This window comes from Fusarium odoratissimum (assembly GCF_000260195.1).
Source record: "Fusarium odoratissimum NRRL 54006 unplaced genomic scaffold supercont1.1, whole genome shotgun sequence".
NCBI classification, from domain to species: domain Eukaryota; kingdom Fungi; phylum Ascomycota; class Sordariomycetes; order Hypocreales; family Nectriaceae; genus Fusarium; species Fusarium odoratissimum.
Window position 1 is genome coordinate 2480492 of NW_022158687.1, and position 27539 is coordinate 2508030.

General features: G+C 49.4%; 12 protein-coding genes across 21 annotated transcripts; 6 read left to right on the forward strand and 6 right to left on the reverse strand.

The window, feature by feature from the left end:
- Positions 1–150: 150 nt before the first annotated feature.
- On the forward strand, positions 151–2845 carry FOIG_00859 (L-lactate dehydrogenase (cytochrome)). Of its 4 annotated transcripts, XM_031197323.1 has the most exons (4): positions 151–516; positions 586–1863; positions 1922–1995; positions 2067–2845. In XM_031197323.1, exons 1-4 carry the CDS (start codon positions 489–491, stop codon positions 2151–2153), a joined length of 1467 nt encoding a protein of 488 aa, XP_031073090.1. In that variant the 5' UTR covers positions 151–488; the 3' UTR covers positions 2154–2845. The 4 variants fall into 4 exon arrangements, with proteins under 4 accessions (XP_031073090.1, XP_031073092.1, XP_031073091.1 ...); XM_031197325.1 differs by having other exon boundaries at positions 586–1995; XM_031197322.1 differs by having other exon boundaries at positions 165–516; positions 1922–2845.
- On the reverse strand, positions 558–7018 carry FOIG_00860 (uncharacterized protein). Of its 3 annotated transcripts, XM_031197328.1 has the most exons (5): positions 6772–6888; positions 6643–6709; positions 5318–6567; positions 5200–5246; positions 558–5145 (listed from the first exon to the last, which is right to left on the reverse strand). In XM_031197328.1, the coding sequence occupies exons 1-3, from the start codon at positions 6850–6852 to the stop codon at positions 5957–5959; spliced, it is 759 nt and encodes a 252-aa protein (XP_031073095.1). In that variant the 5' UTR covers positions 6853–6888; the 3' UTR covers positions 558–5145; positions 5200–5246; positions 5318–5956. The 3 variants fall into 3 exon arrangements, with proteins under 3 accessions (XP_031073095.1, XP_031073093.1, XP_031073094.1); XM_031197326.1 differs by having other exon boundaries at positions 558–5246; positions 6772–7018; XM_031197327.1 differs by having other exon boundaries at positions 558–6567.
- FOIG_00861 (uncharacterized protein) lies at positions 2850–6594 on the forward strand. Its single transcript, XM_031197329.1, has 3 exons — positions 2850–4643; positions 4703–5255; positions 5307–6594. The coding sequence occupies exons 1-3, from the start codon at positions 4498–4500 to the stop codon at positions 5637–5639; spliced, it is 1032 nt and encodes a 343-aa protein (XP_031073096.1). The 5' UTR covers positions 2850–4497; the 3' UTR covers positions 5640–6594.
- On the forward strand, positions 7018–11339 carry FOIG_00862 (pre-mRNA-processing ATP-dependent RNA helicase PRP5). Of its 3 annotated transcripts, XM_031197330.1 has the most exons (5): positions 7018–7214; positions 7304–7410; positions 7471–7830; positions 7885–8293; positions 8348–11339. In XM_031197330.1, exons 1-5 carry the CDS (start codon positions 7028–7030, stop codon positions 11008–11010), a joined length of 3726 nt encoding a protein of 1241 aa, XP_031073097.1. In that variant the 5' UTR covers positions 7018–7027; the 3' UTR covers positions 11011–11339. The 3 variants fall into 3 exon arrangements, with proteins under 3 accessions (XP_031073097.1, XP_031073099.1, XP_031073098.1); XM_031197332.1 differs by having other exon boundaries at positions 7018–7410; XM_031197331.1 differs by having other exon boundaries at positions 7018–7830.
- A 98-nt stretch (positions 11340–11437) lies between these two features.
- FOIG_00863 (uncharacterized protein) lies at positions 11438–11882 on the reverse strand (the record flags this gene model as incomplete). The annotated part of the gene is made up of 2 exons (XM_031197333.1): positions 11438–11596; positions 11679–11882. The coding sequence occupies 2 exons, from the start codon at positions 11880–11882 to the stop codon at positions 11438–11440; spliced, it is 363 nt and encodes a 120-aa protein (XP_031073100.1).
- A 1798-nt stretch (positions 11883–13680) lies between these two features.
- FOIG_00864 (uncharacterized protein) lies at positions 13681–17080 on the forward strand. 3 transcript variants are annotated; one of them, XM_031197334.1, is made up of 3 exons: positions 13681–15776; positions 15842–15988; positions 16039–17080. In XM_031197334.1, exons 1-3 carry the CDS (start codon positions 14252–14254, stop codon positions 16263–16265), a joined length of 1899 nt encoding a protein of 632 aa, XP_031073101.1. In that variant the 5' UTR covers positions 13681–14251; the 3' UTR covers positions 16266–17080. The 3 variants fall into 3 exon arrangements, with proteins under 3 accessions (XP_031073101.1, XP_031073103.1, XP_031073102.1); XM_031197336.1 differs by having other exon boundaries at positions 13744–15988; XM_031197335.1 differs by having other exon boundaries at positions 13744–15776; positions 15842–17080.
- On the reverse strand, positions 15853–16954 carry FOIG_00865 (uncharacterized protein). The gene has a single exon (XM_031197337.1). The coding sequence runs from the start codon at positions 16827–16829 to the stop codon at positions 16377–16379; it is 453 nt and encodes a 150-aa protein (XP_031073104.1). The 5' UTR covers positions 16830–16954; the 3' UTR covers positions 15853–16376.
- A 134-nt stretch (positions 17081–17214) lies between the features above and the next one.
- Positions 17215–18637, reverse strand: FOIG_00866 (60S ribosomal protein L35). Its single transcript, XM_031197338.1, has 4 exons — positions 18443–18637; positions 18089–18228; positions 17780–18005; positions 17215–17688 (listed from the first exon to the last, which is right to left on the reverse strand). The coding sequence occupies exons 1-4, from the start codon at positions 18443–18445 to the stop codon at positions 17683–17685; spliced, it is 375 nt and encodes a 124-aa protein (XP_031073105.1). The 5' UTR covers positions 18446–18637; the 3' UTR covers positions 17215–17682.
- FOIG_00867 (uncharacterized protein) lies at positions 17659–20899 on the forward strand. The gene is made up of 3 exons (XM_031197339.1): positions 17659–18866; positions 18921–19034; positions 19093–20899. Exons 1-3 carry the CDS (start codon positions 18798–18800, stop codon positions 19594–19596), a joined length of 687 nt encoding a protein of 228 aa, XP_031073106.1. The 5' UTR covers positions 17659–18797; the 3' UTR covers positions 19597–20899.
- FOIG_00868 (uncharacterized protein) lies at positions 19580–20961 on the reverse strand. Its single transcript, XM_031197340.1, has 2 exons — positions 20469–20961; positions 19580–20413 (listed from the first exon to the last, which is right to left on the reverse strand). The coding sequence occupies exons 1-2, from the start codon at positions 20828–20830 to the stop codon at positions 19735–19737; spliced, it is 1041 nt and encodes a 346-aa protein (XP_031073107.1). The 5' UTR covers positions 20831–20961; the 3' UTR covers positions 19580–19734.
- Positions 20962–21074: 113 nt separating this feature from the next.
- FOIG_00869 (2-oxoisovalerate dehydrogenase E2 component (dihydrolipoyl transacylase)) lies at positions 21075–23068 on the forward strand. Its single transcript, XM_031197341.1, has 2 exons — positions 21075–21378; positions 21435–23068. The coding sequence occupies exons 1-2, from the start codon at positions 21204–21206 to the stop codon at positions 22724–22726; spliced, it is 1467 nt and encodes a 488-aa protein (XP_031073108.1). The 5' UTR covers positions 21075–21203; the 3' UTR covers positions 22727–23068.
- A 41-nt stretch (positions 23069–23109) lies between these two features.
- FOIG_00870 (gluconokinase) lies at positions 23110–24997 on the reverse strand. The gene is made up of 2 exons (XM_031197342.1): positions 24416–24997; positions 23110–24338 (listed from the first exon to the last, which is right to left on the reverse strand). The coding sequence occupies exons 1-2, from the start codon at positions 24665–24667 to the stop codon at positions 23895–23897; spliced, it is 696 nt and encodes a 231-aa protein (XP_031073109.1). The 5' UTR covers positions 24668–24997; the 3' UTR covers positions 23110–23894.
- Positions 24998–27539: the final 2542 nt, after the last annotated feature.

The window sequence follows — 27539 nt, forward strand, 5'->3', positions numbered from 1 at the left end:
GCGGGGCTCTTACCAGTGAAACCAATGTGTTGGGCGCCCTATCATAAGTACCTGTACAGACTCAACACGCTGCTCCATGTTTTTTCGGCCAAGGTCGCCGGTCATGATCGGGATCCAGTCCGACCCAATGGCGGGCAGCGTAATTGTACACAGCCTTGTATTTCGTGCCATGATGAGACTGAACAATGGATATCTCCATGTAAATTGTATGAATCCTTGCTCATGAGAGCGTCCTTGTGATTCGAAGCCGCCTCATCAACTTCTCTTGGGCATTTAGCCACATTTCCGTATCAATTACATTCTCATAACATCTGCGTCCCACAAACCACCCCCAAGGAAACCCCCAATTCTGAGAACCCAATTGGAGGCGGGACAGTATCTGCCGAGTCTGTAGATCAGTCAAACTGGTCTTGACATCTTTAATAGACCATTTCGCGCCACATCTTTCCTCTTGCAACTCAATTGACTCGACTCTGCACATACACAGCATGGCCAAGGTTTTCGACGCGGCTGAAGGTATGAACAACGCTGATTGGAACTCAACAATGTTAACAGAGGGCGCAATAACTGACACACTCGCGATAGTGGCCAAACACAACACCCCGGAGAGCTGCTGGGTCATTCTCTATGGCAAAGTCTACGATGTGACTGAGTTTCTTCCATCGCACCCCGGTGGTAAGAAGATCATCCTGAAGCTGGCGGGAAAGGATGCCACCGATGAATATGATCCCGTTCACCCACCGGGAACCCTCGAGGAGAACCTCAAGCCCGAGAATATCCTCGGTGAAGTGAATCCCGAAACACTCACTGACTCCCAATCGACCGGCGAAAACACCACCACACAGTCCCGAGATAACCAGCCACCACCAATGGCATCACTCATGAATCTTGATGAGATCGAGGAGGAGGCTACCAAGCGCATTTCGAAAAAGGCTTGGGCATACTACTTTTCAGCCGCCGACGATCTATTTTCAAAAACGTACAACAACCATGTCTATAAAAATATACTTCTTAGGCCACGCGTATTTGTTGATTGTACAGCTTGCGATCTTTCAACCACATTGATTGGCAACAGAGTCGGGCTACCAATCTTTGTCGCCCCTGCTGCTATGGCCCGTCTAGCTCATCCCGATGGAGAACAAGGCATCGCCAAGGCATGCTCTCGATTCGGTGCCATGCAGATTGTGTCGAACAACGCGTCGATGACTCCTGAGCAAATCATCGAGGGCGCAAAGCCAGGCCAGACTTTCGGTTGGCAGCTCTACGTCCAGAACCAGCGAGAGAAAAGCGAGGCTATGCTCAAGCGCATCAACTCTATGCGAGAGTACTACAAATTTATCTGCCTGACCCTTGATGCGCCTGTTCCTGGTAAACGCGAGCTGGATGAGAAGCAAAACTTTGATTACTCTGAACCCAGTCCTGCCAGTGGTGAGAGCAAGCCCGGTGCTGGAGGTGTTGGTCAACAGCTGTTTTTCGGCACAGCGGCCGACTTGACTTGGAAGACAACTCTTCCCTGGCTAGCTGCTCACACAGATCTACCCATCGTTCTCAAGGGTCTGCAGACTCATGAGGATGCTTATCTCGCAGCCAAGTATGCTCCTCAAGTAAAGGCCATCATCTTATCGAACCACGGCGGTCGTGCTGCCGACACAGCCCCTCCAGCTATACACACACTTCTCGAAATCCGCAAATACTGCCCTGAGGTTCTGAGCAAGGTCCAAATATGGGTTGATGGAGGCATCAAGCGAGGAACAGATGTTGTAAAAGCATTGTGTCTGGGAGCCAGCGGAGTCGGTATTGGACGAGGTGCTCTCTTTGGACTTGGCGCTGGTGGCCAAGCCGGCGTTGAGAGAACACTCGAGAGTAAGTTGAGCCTGTGATTTTGAGAATGCCCGAACCCCGGCTAACACATGCAAAACAGTCCTCGAGGCAGAAACAGCAACATGTATGCGACTACTCGGAGCCAAGAGTATCTCGGAGCTCGGACCTAAATTCGTAAGATTTCCCCATCTTTTCCCCAGACTCTGCTCCCCGTGGTTGGCGATCTCGACTAACTCGCTTGGCAGGTCAATGCTCGACAGGTGGAACGAGATATCTACGATGGAGATTCAGGGCTGGACCGTCAGGGCTTGTGGACAAAGTCTAAGCTGTAAAGTATGAAGCAGCAGGCGGCGATATCTTCATATGCCAGATGCAGCCTCGGCTTGGATACTAGATCTCCTTCAGTCTCCACTGCAATTACCAGGGAGCCCTGTTTCCCTAATCGAAGCGGCAACAGCGGGAGCTCTCGGGGAAGACGGCTTTGGTAATATGGTGGGCTGGCCAACACCGTTGCCTCTGGGTAACATCGCGGGGATGGGGAAAAGTGAGGCATAAGAATCTCTCTGATGAAATCCTTCAACTTTTCCACCGTACTAATACATTTCGAAAACATTATTCCAAAGAATGAGTTTCTCTAAGAAATTGGGATGTTCTCACTGCAAGTAAAAAATTTACAATAGTAGTTCAGGATTAAAAAGCCAAACTTTTGATTTCACCACTATCTAACCTTGCAGGGGGAATCGTGGCCCGCTTCGGAGGCAAAAGCAATAAGATCTGAAAGCTGAAATTGAGTAATCGGGGAGGGGGAATAAGGAGAATGATACGATACTGTACGAAGGGCTGGCCGTAAATGTTAGCTGTGCCGAGGAGGCATCATGCGGCGCAGTTGGAATTGGTTTCTAGGGTTGCCTGGCGATGTGTGAACTAATGAAGTTTGGGTGTTTCAGGAAGAACACGTCATGAAAAAAAGACACGGAATTCTCTGTAGAGACAAGTACCGATCAGTTCTCTGTCAATCAATTTATCTTGCCCTGCCGTCATGGCGGAAATAATAAATAGATTCCACAAAGCCAAACTATGTAGTAGTGATTTGTGGTGACAATGCAGGGACAAGGGTTATCAAATCAAATCACACCCTGGGCTTAGAAAACTTGGAAACCAACCATACCATGTGAGGATGCCCGACCGAGATGGTGTGTCACAGCCGGCCCTCCCAGAGGGCACATGGATAACTGAGCTGAACCCTTCTGCGCCGCTTGCTTCTCTTGGAGCCACTCCGAAGCTCAGGTGCCGCTTTCTAACGTGGCGTGTCGTGTCATTCATGCCAATCAGAATAAATTGGTTGGTTGTCATGACAAGCCACTGAACAACTTTAAATATTTGGTGCAATGTAGGAAGAGGGGTGTTACGACTCATCAACGATATATGACAGACAATCCCAACCGTCAATGACGATGCATTTCCGTTGGACGAACATTCCAACTTCTGTTCGACCCGGTTGGGCTTAGTCTGCTTGCTGCTTGATGTTGATCGTCGAATTGAGAAAGGAGGGCGCAGGCTTCTGTGTTGGCCTAGCTGAAGGATGTTTCGTGATTCGTCGGTTTTAATTAGCAACCTCAATTCTATGCCTGTCGCGTGCAAAGTTCTCTTCTCTCCGTTCGGCACATTCTTTTCGTGGATATTTTGACTCTATGAGCTCATCTTTCAGTTGGCATGGTGTCTCAAAAAGACGACTCCGTTTGATGATTCCTCAACGTCAACAACCTCTGCCACGTAAATTTGCTTAGCCAATTAGGGACGGCTCAGGAACACTTGCTAATCAAAAGTATCCTATATAGACCTTGCCACCAGACAATTCAAAAATGCACTGTTTAAAGCGGCGGCAGGGTTCAAGGAGGCTTCGATTTGTATCCAATGTGTTGTATCATGTGCCATGTCAAATCGGCCCAGTTTATGCCCATGCTTTGCCCTCAATCTGAGGGGTCCTTTCACAAACAAGCTTTGTTAAACTAGGGAAAGAGAGCAAGGTTGTCTGAGCGATCCGCGATCCTGCGTGTATGCAGCAGAAGATGGAGGGCGTGCCGGGCATCGTCCGGGTTAATCAGCGCGGTTTGGCGACGTCGGACAATAGACATAGAGACTGCAAGAAGATACCCCATGTACATGTGGTGCTTCCAGGAGATTCACAAGCTGCCGAGGAACAATGGATATAACGGACCAGGAGCCTAAGAAGCAGGAGGGCTTGACCAGGGGCTTTCAATCGAAGGAAGCATCCCCTCTCCACCCCCAACCCATGCGGGGCAAACCTGGGGAATAGCGCCGTGTCGCTCATCGGACACTTGCCTGATTGGGCAGTCAATGCCCGGGTACAGATGCAAAGGGACTCGGATCATGGCGATCTAGTCCCGCCAAGGTTGAAGGCTGCATAGATTATTTGTGGGTGTCGTTACTTCCTTCTTGCTTCGCCGCAAGGTTTGCAGATTGCCAGTTCGACCGAGTAGGTGAACCCTGGTGGAAATACTTAAGTTCGGCCATTGTTCCCTCTTCATCGCCATTTGGTGTATGTTGAAGATTGGCTTGTTCTTCTTCACTTCCACGACGTCGGACCTGTCCTGTCTTGTTACAATACCCCTTTCACACCCCTAATTATCCTTTCTTTCCTATTATCAGGTCAACATGTCGGAAAAGAACGAGGTCACCCAGACCGAGAATGGGACTGTCCCCAGGTCCAAGAAGCGAACTTGCGCGAGACACTGCAAACGCTTCTGGTGGGTTTATCTCATTATTCTCTGCGTCATTGTTGTCATCGTGGTTCCTGTGATGTGAGTTGCAAGCCGCTGTTCTTTCAAGCGTCCATTGCAGAACTGACTTAACCCCTTAGAATTCTTGTCGCTGTCCCGAAGATTGCACAAAGTAAGATCAACGAAGCCAAGTTGGAAATCCAATCCGTTCGAATTCTTGACACCGAGAGTGACGCCTATCTCATGGAAATCGATTCTTCTATCACAACCGATGGCAAGATCCATGCCAAGGTTGATCCTTTTGAGGCTGATATGTATCTCGAGGATTGGCCAGCACATGTGGCGTTTGCTACCGTGAAGATGCCAGAGACCAACAGCAACAAACACCAGGTCGTCAATGTGAGCCAGCAGGTCACAATCACCGACATGGAGGAGTTCACTCGTTTCAACGTCTGGTTCCACAACAATGAGACAGTCCGTGTCACCGTATACGGAAAGACGAAAGTGAAGCCAAGCGGTCTATCGCGCAAGTACGGCGTCACCTTCAAGAAGACATTGGAACTCAAGGGTCTTAACCATTTCGCTGGCACTGAAGTCAACGACGGCCACATCGGCTTTGGTAGTGGTAAAGACGGGCCCAACTTCAACGGCACCACCACGATTCCAAACGCTTCCGTGTTCACACTGGATAATGTAAGCTATCGTTCACAGTCGATGCATTTGCCAAACTAATCGTGAATTCAGGGCAACGTCACCTTCACAAATTTTGTTGGAGATATTGAAGTCGGCACCCTGACGATTCCAAACTTGGTGCTCAAGCCAGGTGACAACGTCGTCAACATCACCGCCAGCATGAACCAGAGTATTATACTCAACGCCGTCCAGCAAGAGCCCTACTGCAAAACAGGCATCCTCCCCTTCAAGTTACTGGGCAAGTCGGTCATCAACCATGGTGAAAATCTTACCTATTTCGCCGCAGCACTGGCGAGTTCAAATCAAACAGTTGAAATCGACATTGGTGCCATTTTGAAGAAGGACCTCGACTATGAGGTCAAGTGCCAGAGCAAGAATGATTAATTGCAGGATTCATTGGGATTATGGGCTGCATGCCCTGTGTGCATGGAAGCAACAGAAAGGTCATGAATTATGCAATTCTGGTGGCGATGGATGATGTACGCCGTCGGGTCGATTAATGTAAAGCTATGAGGAGGTGGTGGTTTGACCAAAGGCGCGGGCGGTTATAATGATACCTTTGATGCGAGTCACCCTGTGTCCAACAGGTCTCTGAATAAAAACTTCCGGCTCTCCATCTCGTGAGTGTGATGTCTGCTGGTCATTTTCCTCGGCAAAGTGCTATCGCTGCGATCATATGTTGTGACCTGGCGCCTTCATTCTTAATTCCAACTACTTTTCCGTTTCTCGCCTCTTAAGAGTCCACTTCTCGCTGTTGTATCCTGGCCTGCCGATGTTGACGATGGGACAAATTCAACGGTCGTCCTGGTACCAGTGGTCTTCTCTGCTTCTTTCTCCTTCAGCACTTTGTCGTGGCTCTTCCGTAGCTTCTCCTTGAACGCCCATTCTGGAAACGCTGCAGGATTCCACAAATCCGTAGCTAATGTAGTTGAATACTGACTGTGCTCATCGACTTCGACAAATCTCATCAGTTTATCCATCAAACTGGGATTTTTGAGTGCAGTTGATTGCTCCAGTTTGGCATTGAAGTGTGTTCCCTTCTTCTTGAGCTCAAGGAATTTCTCAAATTTCTTGTTTGTGCCGGGCGGTGGTGATCCTGGGGGCGATGGGGGAATGTTTAGGTTAGGTGCTGATGGTAACGTCAGGTCACGAAGAAGAGCACGATTGCTCGAGTATGGTGAAGCAGATCTAGATGCTGGATCTTGATCATCTAGAACAGCTCCTTCCATGGGTGGTAGGAAAGGTCCCAAGGGCGCAGCATTTTGTTGAACTGGTCCGATGGGAACATCTTCCAGACTCTTATACTCAGACGCTACATAGTAGCAAGGTCAGAGATGGCTTGAAACGGAATCAGGTATGTGGAGAGTGCGAATGAGGAGGTCCTTACCCAATGTATTGGTCTTCTCCTTTACTTCTCGATCTTGCTGTTTGTCATCTGTAGTGTTCACTCTTTGCTGATGATAATTAGACAAAGTTGTTGCTATATGGTGGGGAACAGTCATGGGAAATTTCTTACCTTATTCTGAGATAGAGGAGGTTCGACCTCTTGTATTTCTTCCTCATCATCGCTGCTTGCATATCCGACGAGGCCGGCCATACTGTCACCTTGAACTTTGAGATGTTGGAGATGAGACTGACGCAGTCAATCAACATGAAACCGAGGTAGCTTGACCTAGAATCCGTTTGGGACTAGCGCGGCTCCTGTGTGTGGGTCTTTTTGTTGGATAAAGCCCGGATAATGAACCCCAGACTTTCAGCCCATCAGCCTTCCAATGAAGCTAAAGTTTCATTCTCACATCAACACAACGGCCTTCCCTATATTCATCCAGAGACAAACTGCGGCGCCTGATTACTCGGACAAGGCGCTTGAGGGAAGCTTACGGGCCTGTAAATTTGCGCCGCGAATATACGATCACGCGCTTGTGGCGCATTGCCTAGGCTTCGGCCTTCCGTTTCAAAGTACTACTCACCAACGAAGTGTCCTGCTGAGCCTGCGAGACCACCAATAATGGCTCGGCCGAGAGACTCGCGCTCACCAAGTCCTGCAGGCAGCACCCACAGCTCTCGCCGTCACCGCAATGATGATCGTCGAGCTAGGGATCGGCGTAACGATGGACGGGACCATCGGCGACGTAGCAGATCACGCAGTCCAGATGTGAGAAGGCAACCACCTAACTGTGGCCGGTTTTATTCTGACGATCTTATCCATGAACAGCCCAGAAACCGCGACCGCGAAAGAGATAGAGACCATGGGCGAGATCGAGATTATTATCGACGGAGAGACCGCTCTATAGACCGGCGCGACGACAATTATTACCGAGGTGGACGACGAGACCACCGCGAAAGAGATCGCAGGAGATCCCGAGAACGCTACGATGATCGCAATCGATCACCCGATAGGCGACACAACCGCAGCCGAGAAGGTGATCGGGATGTGAGAAGGCGAGACGACTCCCGCAACCGCACCCCTGGGCGCCGTGAGGGTACGGCTGACTCCCTTACTCGCAGCATTCGTGAAGATGGTAGAACACAGAAGATCTCACTTGGCGACAGTGGTAATCCCGATACTGAGGAGGTTCGATTGCAGTCTCTCTTTCATGAAAGTATTGCTAATGGATGTCGATTGCAGAAACCCAAGGCTGATTCTGGACAGCCGGAGGTCAACAAGAAGGCTGAACGATTAGCCAAACTTGAAGCGTGGAAGAAGAAGAAGGAGAATGCGAGCCAGAAACAAAAAGAAGTAAACCCTAGCCAGACAAGGAACCTCTTGGCTGAAATGGACAAGAAAGCGAGTGGGGCGTCCTCAAAAACAGTTTCTCCATCAGTTTCTGCGACTGCTTCGCCGGCTGCAACACCGACTGTTGCTTCACCTGTCGTCCCATACTCTGGCAAGTTTGACCCTAAGGCCATCGCAAAGAAATCGGCAGCTTCCCGGACACATGAAGGCGTAAAACCAGCCTTGGGCTCTCTGGGGGGGCAGCCCGAAAAGCTCCCGGTCCCTGCCAAGCCCCCAGTGCCTGTAAAACCGTCTACCAGCGGTAGGTTCTCATCCTCGGTTCTCCCTTCAAGCTCAACTGACAAACCTATCTTAGCATCGGCTCTCCCTGCGAATCGAACAAAAGCTAGTGGGTTTGGATTCGTGAAGAATAATGCAGAAACTGACAAGCTCCCCACTAAACGGAAGCTTGACTTGGATGAAGAAGACACTACTAAACGAAAACTTACTAAGCTTCCTGCCCTGCCCATCGAGGCTGACGACACTCCATATGCCGATCAGGATGATGATGAATCCGATGGGGACAACTTCGCGGAGACTGAAGAGGAGGCCGCCGCTGCTGCTCGTGCAGCTCACGAGAGACGGTTGCAGGCAGAGAATCAAATGGATACGGGTGAGGAAGAGTCAAAGACGACCGAAATCCAGATCAATGGAGATACCATGTCGAACAACAACGCCGCTCAACCCGACATCACCACACAGATGGAAGTTGACGAGGAGGAGGATGACGTCGACCCACTGGATGCATTCATGGCTGATCTCAGGCAGACAGACGTGAAACAACCGGCTAGGACATCCAAAGCACAAAAGATCCAGGAGCCGGAGGCTTACTTCAGCGACGATGAATATGATTTCAATAAGAAGGACACGGGTGACGCAAACGCCTTGCTAGCGATGACTGCGAAGCGAAAGAAGAAAGACATTCCGGCGATTGATTACAGCAAGATCGAAATTGAACCTATCCGCAAAAACTTCTGGGTCGAGCCAGCTGAACTCAGCCTACTCACAGAGGCCGAGGTAGCTGATCTTCGCCTAGAACTCGACGGCATCAAAGTCAACGGAAAGGATGTTCCCAAGCCTGTTCAGAAATGGGCGCAATGTGGTCTGACGCGACAAACACTCGACGTCATTGATAACTTAGGCTTTGAGAAACCTACTCCCATCCAGATGCAGGCTCTTCCTGCTCTCATGTCTGGCCGCGATGTCATCGGAGTGGCGAAGACTGGTTCAGGAAAGACAATGGCTTTCTTGCTTCCCATGTTCCGACACATCAAGGACCAGCCTCCATTGAAGGATACAGATGGGCCTATCGGATTGATTATGACTCCAACACGAGAACTTGCAGTCCAGATTCATCGAGACTGTAAACCTTTTCTCAAGATGATGGGTCTTCGATCTGTCTGTGCTTACGGTGGAGCGCCCATCCGAGATCAGATTGCTGAACTTAAGCGTGGCGCGGAGATCATTGTGTGTACACCTGGTCGAATGATCGATCTGCTAGCTGCGAACCAAGGGCGGGTTACTAATCTCAAGCGAGTTACATATGTTGTTCTTGATGAAGCTGATCGAATGTTCGATATGGGTTTCGAGCCTCAGGTCATGAAGATCTTCGCAAACATGCGACCTGACAGGCAGACTATCCTCTTCTCGGCTACGATGCCTCGCATCATCGACTCGCTGACCAAGAAGGTACTCAAGAATCCTATCGAGGTTACAGTGGGCGGTCGTAGTGTTGTGGCAAAGGAGATTGATCAGATCGTTGAAGTTCGAGATGAGCCATCCAAGTTCCTGCGTGTTCTCGAGCTGCTTGGAGAGCTCTACGACCGTGATGAAGATGCCCGCACCCTCATTTTCGTGGAACGTCAAGAAAAGGCCGACGATTTATTGAAAGAGCTTATGATCAAGGGTTACCCCTGCATGTCCATTCATGGAGGTAAAGATCAGATTGATCGTGATTCTACCATCTCAGACTTCAAGAAGGGTGTAGTGCCTATCTTGATCGCTACTTCGGTGGCAGCTCGTGGTCTTGATGTCAAGCAACTCAAGCTCGTTATTAACTACGATGCACCGAACCACTTGGAGGATTATGTTCATCGTGCTGGCCGAACTGGTCGTGCTGGCAATACTGGTGTCGCTGTCACATTCGTCACGCCAGAGCAGGAGAACTGCTCTGTCGGCATTGCCAAGGCTCTTGAACAGAGTGGGCAGCCGGTACCAGAAAGGCTCGACGAGATGAGGAAAGCTCATCGTGAAAAGGTCAAATCAGGCAAGGCCAAGGACACATCTGGCTTTGGCGGCAAGGGTCTCGATCGTCTTGATCAGGAACGTGAGGCTGCCCGTCTCCGCGAGCGCAAGACCCACAAGGCCGAGGGCGAGGAGGAGGAGGTCAAGGAAGATAAGAAGGAAGAGGAGGACGATAAGGCAGAGAAGGCTCTCAGTGCGATCCGCGCGGCAGCATCAGGCGTTCAAGCCCGCGAGTCAGCAAAGGCTGAAGGCGCAGAAGTGAAGCCTACCCAACAGGCAAACATTGCTGGGGGAGTAAAAGACAAGTCCAAAGACCCGCTCGACAAGGTCAGTTCAGCCGTCTCCGCCATCAACAGCCGCCTCGGAAAGGCTGGCCAACTTCGTGCTGGTCAGCCCATCGACAACAAGGGCCCAGATGCTGGTGCGTTCCATGCCACATTGGAAATCAACGATTTCCCTCAAAAGGCCAGATGGGCTGTCACCAACCGAACCAACGTAGCCAAGATCCTAGAGGCTACAGGTACATCGATCACAACGAAGGGCAACTTTTACCCACCGGGCAAAGAGGTTCCCGCAGGAGCCGAACCAAAACTGTATATTCTCATCGAAGGCGATACCGAGGTTGTTGTTGGATCCGCTCTCAGCGAACTCACACGCCTATTAAGAGAGGGAACAATAGCTGCTGCAGATGCCGACAGTCGAGCACCAGCCAGTGGACGATATACAATTACCTAGCCATATGAGGTCTTTCGCTGGAAGACGTCGGCCCGCTGCTTTCATTACACTTATATGGACTGGTTCGTTGATGGACGGCGTTGCAGAGGCTACGTGGAAGTTTGAAGAAGAAGAAAATGTATACAAATAGGAGTTAATCATGGCGTCGCATGCCTACTTCGGTGGAAAGCCCTGAGGGAACATTGGTTAACGCTGAGCCCACCGAGTTTTTGAACTTGTAACGTTTTCGAAATAAAACATCTATAATCTTGTTTGAAAATACTCTGAAATAAGAATCCAACTGAACATGGACGAAAATCTCGGAACTGCTAGGCGCCATTGGATGATCACAATGTGTAAACGCTGCATTCCAATCCGCATTCTCGTGGACCAGCTACTCTGCGCCATCTTCTGACGTGTCTGCTCTTGAGAAGTCAACACTGAATCATCATGCCCAATTTCGTGCTTCAGCTGCTTGATCGGCCTCACGCGCTCGCAGCTGCTCTTGGCTAGCGTCCTTGAGGGTTTCTGAACGTGTCTGTTTCTTCTGTGCTGCTAGTTGTGTCTGCAACTTTCCGCCTGGCTTTGAGGATGCTTTTGCGCGCGCCTGCAATGTTCAGTCAGTCGAGATAACAATAATGTTGAGATTCGGAACACCATGACAGTCACGCGGTAGGGGGCGATTTCACCTCTGCAGCTTCCGCGGCTTTCCTCCGGGCGTCATCCGTCTCTCCTGAAGCTTCCGCAGCTGGACCACTTCCCAAAGTCCTTGGCGGGCCTCCGACCTTTTTTGGAACCGGCGCTGTGCCAGCGGCTGGAGCGGGAGCGGAGCCCAAGACTCTGCCCGGCTGCGAAAAAGCCTCTGGCTCTGTCTTTCCGCAGATGTTGCCCATGGCTGCCGATGGTGTGGTGCGGTGGGTTTAATGTTTTCTGTTGGGCTACAATACAGGGGATAAGGCAAAGAAAAGACTGGGCGTGTGCTGAGATTACCAGATTGAAATTTGATGGATTGAATTAGAGCGTTGTGTGGCAGCGAGAGACGTGAGGCTGGAGTTTCTTTATGCCAAGATCCGAGGTCAGGAGGGGTTTCCATATAGGGAAACAGGGTCGGAAGCGTTAAGCTTTGTTTGCGATACCCCCAATCGAGTGTCGGTAAATGTCAGTGTATAAAGATATCTAGTGACGATCACTCAGTCGTGGTGAAGTCAGTTACTCCTTGTAGTCAACTCTGCGGTCATATAGAACTTGCAAAGGATGATCGTGATGGGCTGAGGGATGGAGCGCTGCGCCTCAGGAGGCATGTGAGCAACGTCGAGGTAAGGCGGGCGATGCAAACATCAGCTGTCAGGCCTATTAACTCAAAGAAACACTCTCAAAAACACACCTCAAGCAGTATACCAACTACCTATATAATAGCCTAAGATAAGCCTTTTAGCTTATTCTCTGATTACGTACCGTTAATCTAGCTGCATAGTGCGAGTCGCAACAGCAGGCAAATACAACTACTTCAATTTCATCGACCACATATCTTTGACAGATAATGATAGTAATCGCATTGGGTTTCGAGTGGCTTGCATTGGTATATCTCTCTCTATCTAAGAGGTCTTCATACCTAAGTTTTGAGTGACGAAGACGGAGAGCATTACGGAGTCAAGTGGGTCTACATCTGCCGTACCCGGAGCGGGGAGTTGCGGTACCGGGAAGACTGGACGGAGGTCGCTGCGAACATGGAATCAGCCATTCGTAAAGGCAAATTCTGAAGTTGTTCACAGTCTACATGTTACATATGGGCGTCAACTACATCCGTATGCGACTGTATCTAAAGTGGCTATCCATTATCTGTATCAATTCGAAGCCTATCTATCTAATGCAAGCTAGACGCCAGTCAAACATACAGCAGCCTCGACAAGTTTTATTTTACTTTCAGTACAGAAATTTCATAGCAGGTCTGAGTGGCTGGTGTCGTTGTCAATAGATAAGGTAAGGTAGATAGATAATACAATAAGATGCACAAGCATAGGGTAACCACCTAAAAACTTGAATTTATCACCTCAACTCTCTTTTCAATTAGCACATGTGGTTCACATGGTGGTAGGCTAGTCATTAGAAATATGTAATCTTTATTCCAGCTATACCTACCACTTGTTGGTAGAAAATCGTACGGGTTGGATATGATTACGTTGTCATGGGCATAGACGTGCATCAACACAAGCTGATACTGAATAATCGGAACAAATAGTCACAATAGCTATAACAGTGAACAACGAACAAACCAACTGAAAAAGAGACCCAATAACAAAGGCAAGACCAGAGCTTTAGCCATCCGGGGGTATCGATCCGCTGCAAGTCCCTGAGCCAGTTGTATGGGCCATATCGTCAGTGCTCTAGTCGGAAAAGTTACCGAGAAACATGCTGGAGCAATGAAGTGGATTAACTGCACACAAAGTACTATACAGAGACTATGAGATTCCATCGATGCAGAAATTGGGATGCCATAGTCATTGGCCATATCCATACATGCAGGCGATCAAGAGACATGAACCCCACGCGGAAGATGGAGCGATCGACTCGACTTTGAGGTATTGAACCAGTTCGGCTATGGATTTACAACAAACGAAGCATAAATATTGACCGAGATTGGCATCCCACGTCCTCAAACCCGCCCAGTTCCCCAGCTCAACTTTGGTGACTTGTCTTCCAGCTGACGGGACTGGCTCTTCACGGGTAAAGCAGGGTTGGAAGAAATCGTAAGCCCTCCACTTGCTGACTTATTCCCTCAGGTACATTATTACTTAGTGTTAAAAACTATCCGTTAGTTCAGGAAAGATGGAAGCGAACGAATGCCTACTGCCTCTGCGACCTGGTAGGTACTCAGCAACCATAGATTGCTCTTGTCTTGCTCTCCCAATCCCTCCATCCTCATTGGCCGAGCATAATTATTCCAGGAAAGCTGGTCCCACTAAAACGCACCATGACCCACTGGAGTTCACAAAGTGCCTTAGTGTCATACCCTGCCCCTCCACCTTCAACCCTTTGAGCCGCCTGGCCATCCGGGTTCTCACTCTCATCGATTCTCTTGGGCCGTTCGCAACATCCCACTAGGGCCGCCCAGGCCTTCGCATTATCATACTAATGCCGTCGATGAACACCTCAATCATAAATTTAACTCAGAAACATTCGCGCGCGAAAGGATAAAAAAAAGAGAGAAGCAATCGCCGTTATCAAACCGAGCGATTGCTGTTGTGATTCCATATATGAAATCATGGACCACTCAGCGCCTTTCGCTCATCATCACCAGCAGCAAAACCAGCCAACTTCTTTCGAATCCGAAAAAGTCGACTATGGATTTGACAGTTTGCTCGGTCACGATACCTGCCTGACACACGGTCTCGATTCTCTCGGTACCTGCAACAACACTGAGAACGCTTGTCTCGATCAACGCTGTTTTGACCACTATGGTAAAACTGCTGCCACCAAGAACGCTCTTGACATCGGCCTCGATCTTAAGCACGGTACTGATACGGTCTCCCAGCGTCATGACCAGGCCAACAACACCCGTTCCACGAGGGCAAAAAGCCGTACCCAATCAAACATATCCAGTTCTCCTGCAAGAACATTGTCCACTGCGGCAATGAGAGTCTCAGCGCACCGACAAAAGCGAAGGAGACAGTCTGAGCAGACGCATCAATATCATCACCAACTAGACTACCAGCAGTCGTCGCATGTGCACCAAATGCACTCTCCTCATAGCATTCAACAAGATCAGAATCTCCAGCATATCGACCCCACAGCCGTTCTTCAGACCGTCAACGAGAATTTGCAGCACAACTTCAACATGCCACTGTTAGACAGCCAACATACATCGTTTGGCGAATTCCAACACCAGAACCATGCGTTTTCAATGCCCAGTCTCTATGATCGTTGGCCACAAGCCGTTGCTCCCTCCTGGGCCAACATGATGGGCCAGGCCAACGTCGCTAATTGCATGCCAATGTCGTGGACACAACATATGGGATGCAACAACGCCGCCTCTGTTGACTGCACTTCTGCATGCGGCGATGCCAAATGCTGGAGTCAATGTGGCGATGGAGATCATGCGGACTGCTGCTTCGATGCTTCTTGTGACGAGTTTGACTTCTCCCATGCTGCCTGTTGTTTCGAACCCACTTGTGCTGCCCTCGAGCCATGCCTTGATGCCTCTTGCCAGGAGGCAGCAATCCCCTGCAACGATTCGCATTGCGTGAGCACCACCGTTTCCACTACTCCGGCATCTGTGTCTGTTACAACGCCCTCGGCAGAACCTGAACCCGTGGTCAATACCCTAATGAGCCCAGTCGAACCAGGCCAGGGTGTTCCTCTGGATATTGACTCCGCGATCGGTCATGACTTTGGCGATTTCTCTCATGAAATCGGACCTAGTTTTACTGAGGATCTCAACCAACACGTCGGGAATCTTGCAAGTCGTCCCAGTGGCCCAGGGCTGAGCCATAATGGCGCCTTTTCTATGCCTTCACAATCCCCCACACCGAAAACCGAGTTGGCTGAGAAGCAAGCCATAAAAGGAGAAGCCGATTTCACCTGCCAATGGCTTTGTGAAGGAGATGGCGTCCTCTGTTCCAAAAGGTTTGGAAGTAATAAAGAACTCCAGGACCACTGTAAGAATGAGCATGTCAAGACTCTGCAGAAGGGCGAAAATGGGTTCTGTTGCACATGGTACGCTTGTATAAGACCCGGTCCATTCTCGCAAAAGAGCAAATTGGAACGACATATGCAGACGCATACCGGATGTGAGTTGTACCATATGGTTGAATATCAGGCTCAATTTCGAAGAACGCACTAATTGGTCTGATAGACAAACCAGTTAAATGCGAGATTTGCGGCATAATGCTTTCAGCAAAGCAATCCCTGGAGCAGCACATGCGTACCCACTCAGGAGAGAAACCATGGAAGTGCGAACATCCGGGGTGTGAAGCGCGTTTCAAGCAACAGAGTGCTCTTAGTAAATATGTCAACTCCTGGCTCCATACCAAATGCTAACTCGCTCTTTAGCCATGCACATGCGCACGCATACAGGAGAAAAGCCTTTGCAGTGCGAAATCTGTGGGAAGCGGTTTGGTGAATCTTCCAATCTATCCAAGCACCGTCGCACGCACAATGTTCGTGGTAACCACGTTTGTGAGCACTGCGGCAAAGACTTTCATCGGCTGGATCAACTTCGTCGGCATCTGCAAACTCATCTGCAAGATGGCGGCCGCAAGAGTAGCAAAAGCTCATGAGATGAAGCTCTGAAACTTCCCAGAGTTGGGGATATCTCATTTTGAAAGCAAAAAAAAGGAAAGTGCTGTCGTTTTGGGATTTTGAGGTTGGTACTGGCGTTGAAGGTTCTCCTAATTAAGCTGTCTTGAAATTTGTGATGAAAACTGGCGTTCCTGGACCATGCTGCTCCGGACGAGCCACATGATATTTACGAAGTGAGCGGAAGACTTAGATAAAGGTAGATAGATACCCGATTCCATAATGGACACGAAAAAGATCAAGCTCTCGAGTTGATTGACCATGATCCAGAATGTTCGGCCGAGCGCGACAGGTACTGGTAGTTTAGAATTGGAGCATACTGTGTCCGATGTCGTGTAATGATATCGTTTTGGCAATGGGGGGAGGCCGGGAGGGGTATTTGAATCTTCATTGTCGCCTTCTGATAGTTGTTCATTCGTCCCGCATACCGTCCATTGAAAGTCCCGACTGAAGGCGTGAATCTCAGAAAACTGTACAACCAACTCTGCACTTGAGAATAGTTGGATGCCTATCATTGAGACCACCCCTTTCTTCCATTGAGACATAAGCGATGCACAATATATTGGTTAATCCGCGATCCTCTCGAATTCGATTCTTTAGCAGATCAAATTATCATTCACTGCCTTTGCGGGGTCCTCTTTTAAACGCTGATGCATTTGATACATTCGAGGGCCCAATTAATAAAAGCAATTTCAATGACTCATATATGAGATCAGTGAGGCAAAACGACCAACAGGTGTGTCCGGTTTGGTGAAGATGAAGGGAAATGAGGTGAAAATGAGAAGCTGGGTTTCCTCTATGTCTTTTACTTGTTGATGGAAAGATGTCGTTGGGGTTATGGTGGGGTGACGCGGGTTGGAGCGATCCGAGGCGCCTCAGAGACCAACCGAATGTGGCCGACCCGTACGAAAGAATTTTATCATATTATAGGTCCAAGAGAACCAGGTCAGTTTGAATCGAATTGATGAATTAACGTAAACTAACGCAAGATCTGGGGTATAGTCTCAGACGAAATATGGTAAATTGTCTATCTTTCAGGTTTCTGCCAAAGTCATAGGTCTTGATTGTCCAAGAGTCGATTGTCCAAGGCATACGACCTCCTCCTACATGGACGCAACCATCTTGTCACAACTATCACAAGGATGCACTCAGAACTTCTTGATCATGACCTCATTTTTGTTTTTAAAGACTGCCTGTCCAGGCAGTCCATTGTGGACATGCCGTCCCGAATCGAGGCCCCAAGCCGGGAAATAAGTACAAGTCAGACCGAGATTCCCTGAGCCATGCGATGCAAATTTCGAAGCCTTTAGTTCAAAGAAAAAGCACGCCACGCCCTCCATACCCCGTTTCCTTTCTACCCGTTGTCCTTGTCACGCCAGAAACTACAAGCATTTTAACTTAAGCCTGCAATTTGTCGTTAGTATTTTGGTTCTCTGAACAAGTGTCTTGCCATATATAGAGTTCTGAATCCTCCAAAGGCGTCGAATCATCGTACCTTGATGGCGAACTTGCGCTGAGGGAAGTGAACAGTGCGCTTCTTGGTCTTCTCGAGGACGCGAGACTTCTCCTCAGGTGATAGTCGGCGACGGATGGCACGAGTCTGCTTGGGTCGGAGGTCGAGAGGGGCGTACTTCTTGTTCTTGTAGAACAGGCGAAGCTGAGCCCTTTGCTTGGCGTTGATAACGGTCAGGACACGGGCGATCGACTTGCGGATGTCATGGCTGTTTGAAACGCATTAGCGATACGCCACTTTTGATTTTACGATCTCCTTCAACACCAATGTTGCAGAGAGAGAAATGCTCACATCCTGTTCAGCTTGGAGCCAGAAGAGGCGACCTTCTGGATGCGGAGTTGACCAAGCTCGGTCTTGAGCTCAGCGAGCTGCTTTGTCAAATCATCCTTGTTCTTGCCCCAGAGCGCACCAGCCTTGACCTTGCCCGACGACTGCAACCTGTCAGCGATTTGTCCTTCCCATATTCATGTTTTGTGTGTTGCTATATCGAAACAATGGCCGAGGCTCGAGGGTGGAAAAACGATCGTGAATGTGTTTTGTGTGTTTTGGTCGATGAAAAGTTCGAAGGATTTGACAGCCGCACAAAACGCCGACAAAACAAGCCGACAACTACCGTGACAGAGGGCGAGGATTATTCGTACTCACCATCTTGAATAGCTTCGAAGTGGTATGCGAAGTGGTGTCGACGAGGTGTTGGGAAGATATCTGCCTCAAGCTTTCAGTGTCGCGATATCGTTGCCGTGCGCAGGTTAGAAATTTAGGGCTTTGAGGCAGGCAGTGGGGCAGCCTCCTGCACAAAGAATTTTGATTTCGGAGTGGCACGTGATATTACACGTGACTGAATCCCGACGCTAGCGTAAGGCGGTGTGAGTACCGATTCTGCCATCCCTCGAACATGGGTCGTCAGGGTGTTGATGGGTGAGGTGGAAGGCTAGTTCAGGTTGACGATTATACGAATACATCACCATATTGTCACGAAGCCAGAATTTTAATATACAGAATGTCGACAACGAATGGAGTCGCCGGATGGGCCCAGCTTCGACAACAAGCTCGACAGTTGGAGACCCAGGTACATCAAACAATACCATGCGCCAGACTATTAGCTGACGTCGTCGTAACTTAGACGGAGACCTTGTTCCACACATATTCGCAGTTCTCGACAGCCTCTAACGTACCACCAAAGCCTACAGAAGAAGAGCGCGAAACAGAAAGAAAGTTGGAAGAATTGCTAGAGAAGGTATGCGCTGATTTTGTTCGCTGGCAAACTGCTATACGACATACTAACATCGCATCAGCGCGAAACAGTCAACGACCAGCTCACTCGACTTCTTGATTCCGAACCCAATCTCGCATCCTCCGCTTCAAAACAGAACAACCTGTCCCTCCTTCGAAGGAAGCTTACTGGCCATCAGAGAGATCTGGCGCGCCTGCGTTCAACGCTACAACAAGCGCGCGATCGGGCGAACCTTCTGACCAATGTCCGCTCGGATATCGATGAATACCGCCAGAACAACCCTGAAGCTGCCGAGGCTGATTACATGCTGGAAGAGCGCAATCGTATCGACAATAGCAACAATATGGCGGACAGTGTTCTCAGCCAAGCGTACGCAGTTAATGACAACTTTAATCTGCAGCGTGAAACCTTGGCGAGTATCAATCGGAGGATTACGCACGCGGCAAGCCAAGTACCTGGGATCAATACGCTGATCGGAAGGATATCGGCAAAGAAGAGGAGGGACGGGATTATTATGGGAAGCTTTGTTGCGTTCTGTTTTATTGTTTTCTTCCTCTTCTCGTAAAACTGACGAGCTTGCCTTTGTATAATGCACAGGTGTTCAGGGGTATCAGCGTGTTTGATATTGTACAATCATGGTGGGACCATGGATGTCTAGGATGTCTAAAGTTACAATCGTCTTCCTCTACTAGAAGGCGTCTAATTACAGCATTTTTGGAACCTCAAGATGGTGTTTGCCTGGATGTTGCTCCTTTGCAGTGGCGGGCAAGGTCGCTTCGTTCCTCATCTCATCGACTATTCGTGAGAGGCCCTTTGCCAAGCCCTCTGCTTCAACGGGATGAGCGGTTCCGCTGCCCGCCCACCGAACCCGGCAATACTGATCGACAAGAAAGACGTATCCGACCTTGCTGTTGAGTATACCGATGGATTCGCGAATGTCGTCGGTAACGCCTCGTCGCACAAGGAAGTATTTGTCCCAATCCTTCTCTGGGAACTGCTTTCGCAATGAACCCATGAAGAAACGCACCAACCATGCCTTGCCGGCATTATCTTCATAGTTGATGTGGACAATCTGTGTCGTACCCGGGTGTTTGTTTAGTACTTCATGAAGCCCGGGGTTTTCCACCTTAGATGTAAAGGTCGCAGCTTGCTGCTCGGCCCAGCGGCTGCTGAAGAAAGAGACGACTGTTGCCTTGCCAGTAAGGAGTGGTGTAGTATCGCGTGGGTTCTTATCCGTCTTCAATAGAGTTTCGCCGTAAAAGTTGGGGAAGAATAGTGACAACTCGGCCTTAAATAGGCGTGGGGGCGCGATGAAGGATTTACCCTCATGGTATTGAAGGTTGCCCCAATCTCGAAAGTACGGCCGTGAAATCTTTGCAGTTCTGTGTACAAAGAAGCGTTAGTGTGTGTGTTACCAGCCGGCCTTGATGGTCTTACAGCTCCTTGCGCCGTTGCAAGTGCTTGTCATAATTAACAAAATCCTCACGTCGCTGTCGCAGCGATCGACTATCAATTCCAGTGTTCTCTCCAGCTTTAGGCGGTAGGGGCATTCCGATCGGACGAGGAAGAGGTTTCGGTACGAAGTGCCCTTCTTGTCGCTTTCCATAACTTCGTGGAGCCTCAATTGGCTTAGCAACATTTTCTTGGGGATTTAACGATGCGCCAGATCCAGGCTTTTCAGTCCTCGCTAGTCGGATGGTCGAAGTGGTGAATGAGCGACGAGCCTCGCAAAGGAAACATGTTAGAGGTCGGCGAGCGAGGCCGGAGAGGCTCAGCTCGAGTCGTCGTGATGCCATCATGGCTGGCAGGGGAGGGGAGGGGACGGACTTTGCGGCTCTCCAAACCTGAGACCCGACGTTGGAAAATTCACTTGAGTTTCCATAGAGTCCCCACGTTTGACGGGAGCAGTGGAGCACAGGGCCATTGCCTGTATCGGCAGTGTGGGGGTGAGATAGAGCCGAAGATGCGGTTCGATCGGGCTTAGTATTCGTCAGTGCCGTCATTCCCCCGGATTGGCGGTTATCCACGGACGGGGCCGATGGAAGCCAGCCCTTCGGCTTAAACTGCCATGGATATTTACCATCTCCTCTCTCTTATGAGGATGACTCGGGCTCTTCTATTGACAATCTCTGAACATTCTTCTCCTCCTTACAGGCCCAATTGCTAGCAATCATGTTTCTTCAACGAGGATCCCGTGTGCTACAGAAGCAATGGCATGTTGCCAGAGGCATGGGCAGCATGGCAATGGGCTCTCGAGCTCCTATGATGGCCAAGACTCAAAGATGGTTCAGTGAATCCAGAAGATTAATGGCTATCAAACCTGTTGTTCTGGCTGACATTGGTGAAGGTAAGCCTGTGAACGCAAATTACCCCATGTCATCCGGTCTGACTAACACAAGCCAGGCATCGTTGAATGTGAAGTCATTCAATGGTTCGTGGAACCCGGTGCCCGCGTCGAAGAGTTCTCTCCGCTATGCGAAGTCCAAAGTGATAAGGCGTCTGTGGAGATTACAAGCCGCTTCTCAGGCGTGGTCAAGAAGCTGCACTACGAAGCCGGCGAAATGGCCAAAGTCGGCAAGCCCTTTGTTGACATCGATATTGAAGGCGAGGCAAAGGCCGAGGACGTTGACGCACTATCAAATCAACAAGCCGACAAGGAGGATGTCCCTCCGCCACCACCTACAGAAACCCAGGCCGGAACAGAGCAGCAAGCGAATCTTGAAGCGCCTGCCGAGACACCAGTCAAGGAGAAGGGCAAATGCGCCAGCATCGCTACTCCAGCTGTGCGACATCTTTCCAAGGAGCTCAATGTGAATATCGCAGATGTTGATGGCACTGGAAGAGATGGCAGGGTTCTCAAGGAAGATATCTACAGATTTATCAAGGATAGAGATGCCAAGGATAGTGCCCAGCAAGTATCACCAACTGCTGCGTCTTCCAAGCCCCAAGACACCTCGGTACAAGCCGAAACAGTTGTGCCTCTTTCTAACACACAACTGCAAATGTTCAAGACTATGACAAGGTCCTTGACTATCCCACACTTTCTCTACGCGGACGAGGTTGACTTCTCGAGTCTCGTGGAGCTTCGGAAGCGACTGAACCGCGTTATTGCTAAGGGTCCTACAGTCGAGGGACAACCTAGCAAGCTATCATATCTACCCTTTATAATTAAGGCTGTCTCATTAGCGTTGAACCAGTACCCAATGCTCAATGCCAGGGTGGATGTTGACCCCAAGACTAACAAGCCATGCCTCGTCCATCGATCACAACACAACATTGGTATCGCTATGGACACCACCGGGGGGCTTGTCGTGCCCGTGATCAAGAACGTCGCTTCTCTCAACATCCTATCCATTGCGGCAGAGCTCTCACGGCTTCAGGCATTGGCCAGCCAGGGTAAGCTTAAGCCAGCTGATTTCCAAGGGGGCACCATTACAGTGTCCAATATTGGAAACGTGGGTGGTACATACGTCAGTCCTGTCATTGTGGAACGTGAAGTGGCCATTCTGGGCATTGGACGCATGCGCACAGTACCTGCGTTTGACGAGAACGACAATGTTGTCAAGAAGCAGGTCACCAACTTCAGCTGGAGTGCTGATCACCGAGTTATTGATGGCGCTACCATGGCGCGAGCCGCTGAGGTAGTAAGACAAATAGTGGAAGAGCCGGATCTTATGGTAATGCATCTGAAATAGATAAGAGGGGCGTTAATGTATATAACCTAGATTACCAAAAAATTCATAAATTACGAACCCGAAACGGGATATACAAAGCTGGTGAGACGCTGCTGAGCCGTGATATTGCATTGTTCCTCGGCAATGGCTCCCGGTTTGGCTAAATCTTGAGGTCTCATTTTTGTTAATGGCCAAGCGAAGGGAGTGAGTGGCCGGAGAATCCAGACAATCTGAATCTGCATGAAGAATGATGATGATGTTGGCCCAAGCTATAAACCCTGATTCCGTTGCATTGATAACCTCGTGATGCAAATCGCTCAGGCCCCAAGATGCCGAATGGGTGTTACTGTGCATGATGACAACACACCGACCCGAAGCTTCCAATTACATTTCAAGTATTTGTATGAGCTATCACTCGTTCGCTTGTCGGTCAGAGGCATTTTCAATCAGACGCGCTGAGCCGCGGTCAAGTGTGTTGAGTTGTCATGATGCAGGAGACTTAATGTTCGTCGGAATAGCTGGAAGCCGATGCCGTGACGGATGTCTCCTCACAAGCAAAATTACAAGAAACCTCATAGGCTCATGGCAACGGACGGCATACATCGCATAGTACTGATGGGTTTAGTGCAAGAACATTTGTGTGTATTTCTGCCCTAATAAGTGAAGCAGATCATGGATCTTCTAAGATGAGTTGATAATATAGCAACCCTCAAAACTGACTTCGCATCTCGCTCAAATTTGGCTCTCATGCGCGCGTGGCGTAAAATCAGAACCCTGGGGATGAGGGAGTACCTTTCCTTCCCTTCTTTTTAGCCTATCCGTGTAAGCAAGCAGCCCCAGTTGTGCTCATGCGGTACAACGACTGCAACTCTGACACTTTGCGGGGGACTGCACCAAGCTAGCTAGTCTCCTTTTCCCTGGTCGCGCCTCATCGGAGAGCTGTCCGAGTGCGTAGGTGCTGGGCAATGACGAGACTTCTTGGTTCCAAACGCCTTTTAAATCTTGAACTCCAGAATCCTGAATGCATATATAACCATAACGCTGTGACTCCCTGCTTGATAATAAGACCTCGCCTAAAATTGTCCATAATGACTGTGTATGGCGGGTCGGCAGTGTATGATGAAGCCGGTAAATATGTACCAAATGATGTAAAGCGTATATAACGATGTTTTCCAACGCCGTCTAATGCTCATGGCTTGTCTTGAGATTTGGTGATTGTTTCCAACACGTTACTGAGCGCTTCTCGCTCCACCTCTTCTATGGGCCGGCTGACGTCGATGGTGATAACATCCTTTTCATCGGCCAAAGGCCGCTCAAGGGTCTCGAATTGGCTATGGACCATGTTGGCACCCATGTAATGGTTTTGTCGTTGGGCGACACGAGCGAGAAGAAGCTCCTCAGAAGCGTCGAGGAAAACGAAGTGGATCTGAATGCGGTGATCGTAGTATCCAGCAACGCGGATGACATCGCGATACTTGCGCTTGAGAGCCGAGCAAGTAAGGACGACTCCATTGGATCCGGAATTCAGTCTCTTGATGGATTCTTCCCGTAAAGCTGTGAGCCAATCCCATCGGTCGGCATCAGTTAGGGGAATACCATTTCGCATCTTATCAATATTGGCTGGAGGGTGGAACTAATGAGAAAACCGTGTTAGTGGTGACGCCGGGGCATTTTCATAACGTGGGGCGTTCTGCAAAAAGTTCTACATACCGAATCGCCCTCGATATAGGGCAGGCCTAATGATTGAGCCAAATATCCAGCGACTGTTGTCTTTCCACAGCCGGCAGGGCCCGTAACCAGCCAGATGTGTTGTTGTCCCTGGGCTTTGTGGCCATTGATGGAGGCAGAGTTGACGGATGGGGGCGCTACCGTCATTGGTGACGATGTGGTGGGCGGCAAAGTAATGGTAGTTGGTTTTGTGGGAGTCTTGATTGACATTGGTGTGGGTTCGTAGGAAAGCATTTTCGTATGAAGTAATTGAGAGAGCCGAAGCCGATCTTTTAGGAATATTTATAATGTTAAAGAAGCCCTTTCGCAAGATTGTTGTTGCCCCTAATGACGCCTGCCGCTTGGTGTATAACTGAAGGTCGAGGTGAGATTGGCAGTGATAATGGGAATGACAATGATAATGATAATGACGTAGTAACGGGACGGTCAAATGTCTATGAATCGGTTGAGTAAATCAAGATGTGAATAGGAAAAAGCCAAGAATTGCAAATCGGTGAAGCAGATTGACAGAGAGACACGGGGGCCAGAGGGATCTATATAAGGTTGATGACGGTACAAGTCATAGCTGATGTACCTAATTCAGGCTCAAGGAAAAGGGCCCGGAGAGAAGCCCGGGGTAGGCACGAAACTTCCAACATCCACTATTTCGCACAGCCCGACCTACATTTGCTTCCACAGGTGGCGTGGGGGCAGGGTGTAGTGAAATGGGCCCGGGGGTGACTGTCACCCGCTGGAAGGGATCCAACTCCACAACCCAGGCCAGGCTTTGGAGCCCGGTGCCAGCAGGGCATGCCGTCCGGGGGTGACTAGGGCTCTAGACCAATTGGTTGAGGACGGAAAAAGGTCACCAGAATCTGCTGTACCCAGGCATCTTTCTGTCTAGACTAGGCTGTCCAGTTACAATGGATCACATCCATTTGTGCTATGTATCTACGTAGCTGTGTGTTGGAGAGTAAAAGCATGGCAGTGGATATGTTACGGTGGAGCAGAATTTCGAGATGGACTGGCAATGTCGTTCAATCTGAGACTATCAGGGGAAAGGGAAAAAGATTGGTGAGGATCTGGCCCATGACGCTCTCTGTGGGACATGATGGTTCCTTGAACCCCAAATTCCATCCAACTCACATTACCCAGAACCAGCCCCTGTCACTCTCCCGCTCATATGTACATGGTATGTGAGGTCACGAGCCCACCGCACGTTTCTTTTCGTGTTCCAGTTCGGTTTATAAAACCACAACTCCGGCGGATTCTTATTTAAATTGTGTATCTCACTTGGCGCTATGCAACGATACATATATGGAGCGCAAACTATGAGCTTCGCATTGCCTGGATAGGAGGAGCTTGAATATAGCAGAACAGGGGCGAATCTATCATGCTCCCCGGAAAAAATCCTTGCGCGGAGTTTCCGCAGTTGGGTAATTCTGGAAACTCTGGCCGCCGAACCGAATGTGTGCCAGCTCGCACGATCAACGATACCAACGATATGCAACGTCACTTAATCTATATCATCTATGTCGTGGATTCTATTTGTCGCTCTGTTCCTTTCGAGTTCGATAATAATGTTGAACAAGCTAATTTATCCGGCAAAAGTCGAGTGTTGCTGAGGACCAGTCTCAAACACTTATCCGGCTGACATGAGCCGAAACTTGGCACATGGTTTCATGGTAAATCTTAACAGCAAATTCCAGTGACAGAGAAAGGAAGGATTTAAAACTTGATTGATGATCGGGCGTACCGATGTGCTGGTCCGAATTTCCCGACCAGAAAATTGGACACCCTCCCATGTCATTGTTCGTTGATAACACTCGTCCGTTGAGAGCCTCATTCTCAACATTCCCACTCCATGTATCATACTTTGAACATCCTCTTTCCTGAGTGGTCCAGGGGAGGCGAGAACACTTGAGACCTTTATCCTAAGCGACAAAAAGACTTAGGTAAGTTCATAATAGTTTAGTACGCCCATAGACCAGTTGATTTTGGCACTCTGGTTCAAAGTCAGGAGTGTTCTTGCTCCCTAGGGGTGGTTTACGAGTAACCTAACGGCCCCTATTATTACAAACATATTTGACCGAGGTCACTAAACTGAGTGCGCGGTCGTCGCTCATGCTATCCATAAATGCTGGTTTTAGACACCCTAGCTTTACCTAGGTATTGGTGGATAACTGGTCGCTCACCTCACCCACTGAAGGCCCGAGCAGAGCCTCCCAGTTGAATTCAAGATCCAACCAAAACCGAATCATAGCTTTTCTTCTACATGGGAATTCCCGCACGGCTTTGCTTTCTTTCGGCTGAGTATCACTTTTCAAGACCTCGACTCCTGATCCAATCACAAGTCACGGCTCGGGTGAGATTTACCCAAAACAGGGCAGGGCAAAGGGGAACGGAAAAGGCACAAGGAGAGAAACGCCAGTAGCGTTGAGTGTGGAGTAATAGCGTGGGGGTAGAAGGTCAGCTGGTGAACGTCAATTCAAAGCACATAGCCTTGAGCACTGTAACCAGAATCTTCCAGCTAGCAATTTTATTATTCGGTCACGAACAAAATGACAGAATATGAAACGTTCTTCCGATCGAGTATAGGAACACTATGCAAAACATCGGTTAGAGGTCATATCGCCCAATGAGCAAGACAGAGGATATATGCGAATGCCCTCATCGATCAACATATCTGTGAACACCACGAATGGGAACTCGGCATGATCAATCCTTCCCCATTTCCGCCGGCAAACATTGGCAATCAGTCACACATCAGTTGTTTGCTCCGGGAATCACATTGGCATCGTTCCAATTCGGGGGAACCACAAAAGCTTCCCCGGCTGGAGTTATTGTCGTAGACAGCCATCCATGTCACCCCAACCCTGGTGTCCCGCCCAGCTGGTCTGCTAGATTCCGAAGGGTTGGCTCGGTTGACAACGCCGGCTGATGTCGTTGATCGTACTAACGCTTGCTTGCAGGATGAGGCTTGGCCTAGCTTCACATCTCAATCCTCTGCCGAGTTGCGACCCTGTAACGCCACACCGCTTAAAATAGCTGAATGCTTAAATCCTCAGATAATTTTGGTATTATGCAACTGTTTGGCGGCACATGATATTTTATTGGCCCTTTGTTG

Excerpts from the sequence above, each read along its gene's own strand:
- FOIG_00868 (XM_031197340.1), bottom strand. The coding sequence starts at position 20,830 with ATGATGGCATCACGACGACTCGAGCTGAGCCTCTCCGGCCTCGCTCGC. Across the intron at positions 20,414-20,468 it reads TTGCAACGGCGCAAGGAGCT|AACTGCAAAGATTTCACGGC; the intron begins GTAAGACCATCA and ends CTTTGTACACAG.
- FOIG_00860 (XM_031197326.1), bottom strand. The coding sequence starts at position 6,852 with ATGGCCGGCCTCGTCGGATATGCAAGCAGCGATGATGAGGAAGAAATA. Across the intron at positions 6,710-6,771 it reads CTCCTCTATCTCAGAATAAG|CAAAGAGTGAACACTACAGA; the intron begins GTAAGAAATTTC and ends AATTATCATCAG. Across the intron at positions 6,568-6,642 it reads GGAGAAGACCAATACATTGG|CGTCTGAGTATAAGAGTCTG; the intron begins GTAAGGACCTCC and ends GCTACTATGTAG.
- FOIG_00870 (XM_031197342.1), bottom strand. The coding sequence starts at position 24,667 with ATGCTTTCCTACGAACCCACACCAATGTCAATCAAGACTCCCACAAAA. Across the intron at positions 24,339-24,415 it reads CCTATATCGAGGGCGATTCG|TTCCACCCTCCAGCCAATAT; the intron begins GTATGTAGAACT and ends TTTTCTCATTAG.
- FOIG_00866 (XM_031197338.1), bottom strand. Across the intron at positions 18,006-18,088 it reads GGCTCCAAGCTGAACAGGAT|CCATGACATCCGCAAGTCGA; the intron begins GTGAGCATTTCT and ends CGTTTCAAACAG.
- FOIG_00861 (XM_031197329.1), top strand. The coding sequence starts at position 4,498 with ATGTCGGAAAAGAACGAGGTCACCCAGACCGAGAATGGGACTGTCCCC. Across the intron at positions 4,644-4,702 it reads GTCATCGTGGTTCCTGTGAT|AATTCTTGTCGCTGTCCCGA; the intron begins GTGAGTTGCAAG and ends TTAACCCCTTAG. Across the intron at positions 5,256-5,306 it reads CCGTGTTCACACTGGATAAT|GGCAACGTCACCTTCACAAA; the intron begins GTAAGCTATCGT and ends TCGTGAATTCAG.
- FOIG_00859 (XM_031197322.1), top strand. The coding sequence starts at position 489 with ATGGCCAAGGTTTTCGACGCGGCTGAAG. Across the intron at positions 517-585 it reads GGTTTTCGACGCGGCTGAAG|TGGCCAAACACAACACCCCG; the intron begins GTATGAACAACG and ends CACTCGCGATAG. Across the intron at positions 1,864-1,921 it reads CGTTGAGAGAACACTCGAGA|TCCTCGAGGCAGAAACAGCA; the intron begins GTAAGTTGAGCC and ends CATGCAAAACAG.
- FOIG_00862 (XM_031197330.1), top strand. The coding sequence starts at position 7,028 with ATGAAGCTAAAGTTTCATTCTCACATCAACACAACGGCCTTCCCTATA. Across the intron at positions 7,215-7,303 it reads CTTCGGCCTTCCGTTTCAAA|GCAGCACCCACAGCTCTCGC; the intron begins GTACTACTCACC and ends CAAGTCCTGCAG. Across the intron at positions 8,294-8,347 it reads TGTAAAACCGTCTACCAGCG|CATCGGCTCTCCCTGCGAAT; the intron begins GTAGGTTCTCAT and ends AACCTATCTTAG.
- FOIG_00867 (XM_031197339.1), top strand. The coding sequence starts at position 18,798 with ATGTCGACAACGAATGGAGTCGCCGGATGGGCCCAGCTTCGACAACAA. Across the intron at positions 18,867-18,920 it reads CTCGACAGTTGGAGACCCAG|ACGGAGACCTTGTTCCACAC; the intron begins GTACATCAAACA and ends GTCGTAACTTAG. Across the intron at positions 19,035-19,092 it reads TGGAAGAATTGCTAGAGAAG|CGCGAAACAGTCAACGACCA; the intron begins GTATGCGCTGAT and ends ACATCGCATCAG.
- FOIG_00869 (XM_031197341.1), top strand. The coding sequence starts at position 21,204 with ATGTTTCTTCAACGAGGATCCCGTGTGCTACAGAAGCAATGGCATGTT. Across the intron at positions 21,379-21,434 it reads TCTGGCTGACATTGGTGAAG|GCATCGTTGAATGTGAAGTC; the intron begins GTAAGCCTGTGA and ends AACACAAGCCAG.
- FOIG_00865 (XM_031197337.1), bottom strand. The coding sequence starts at position 16,829 with ATGTCTCAATGGAAGAAAGGGGTGGTCTCAATGATAGGCATCCAACTA.
- FOIG_00864 (XM_031197334.1), top strand. The coding sequence starts at position 14,252 with ATGGACCACTCAGCGCCTTTCGCTCATCATCACCAGCAGCAAAACCAG. Across the intron at positions 15,777-15,841 it reads TATGCAGACGCATACCGGAT|ACAAACCAGTTAAATGCGAG; the intron begins GTGAGTTGTACC and ends TTGGTCTGATAG. Across the intron at positions 15,989-16,038 it reads CAAGCAACAGAGTGCTCTTA|CCATGCACATGCGCACGCAT; the intron begins GTAAATATGTCA and ends CTCGCTCTTTAG.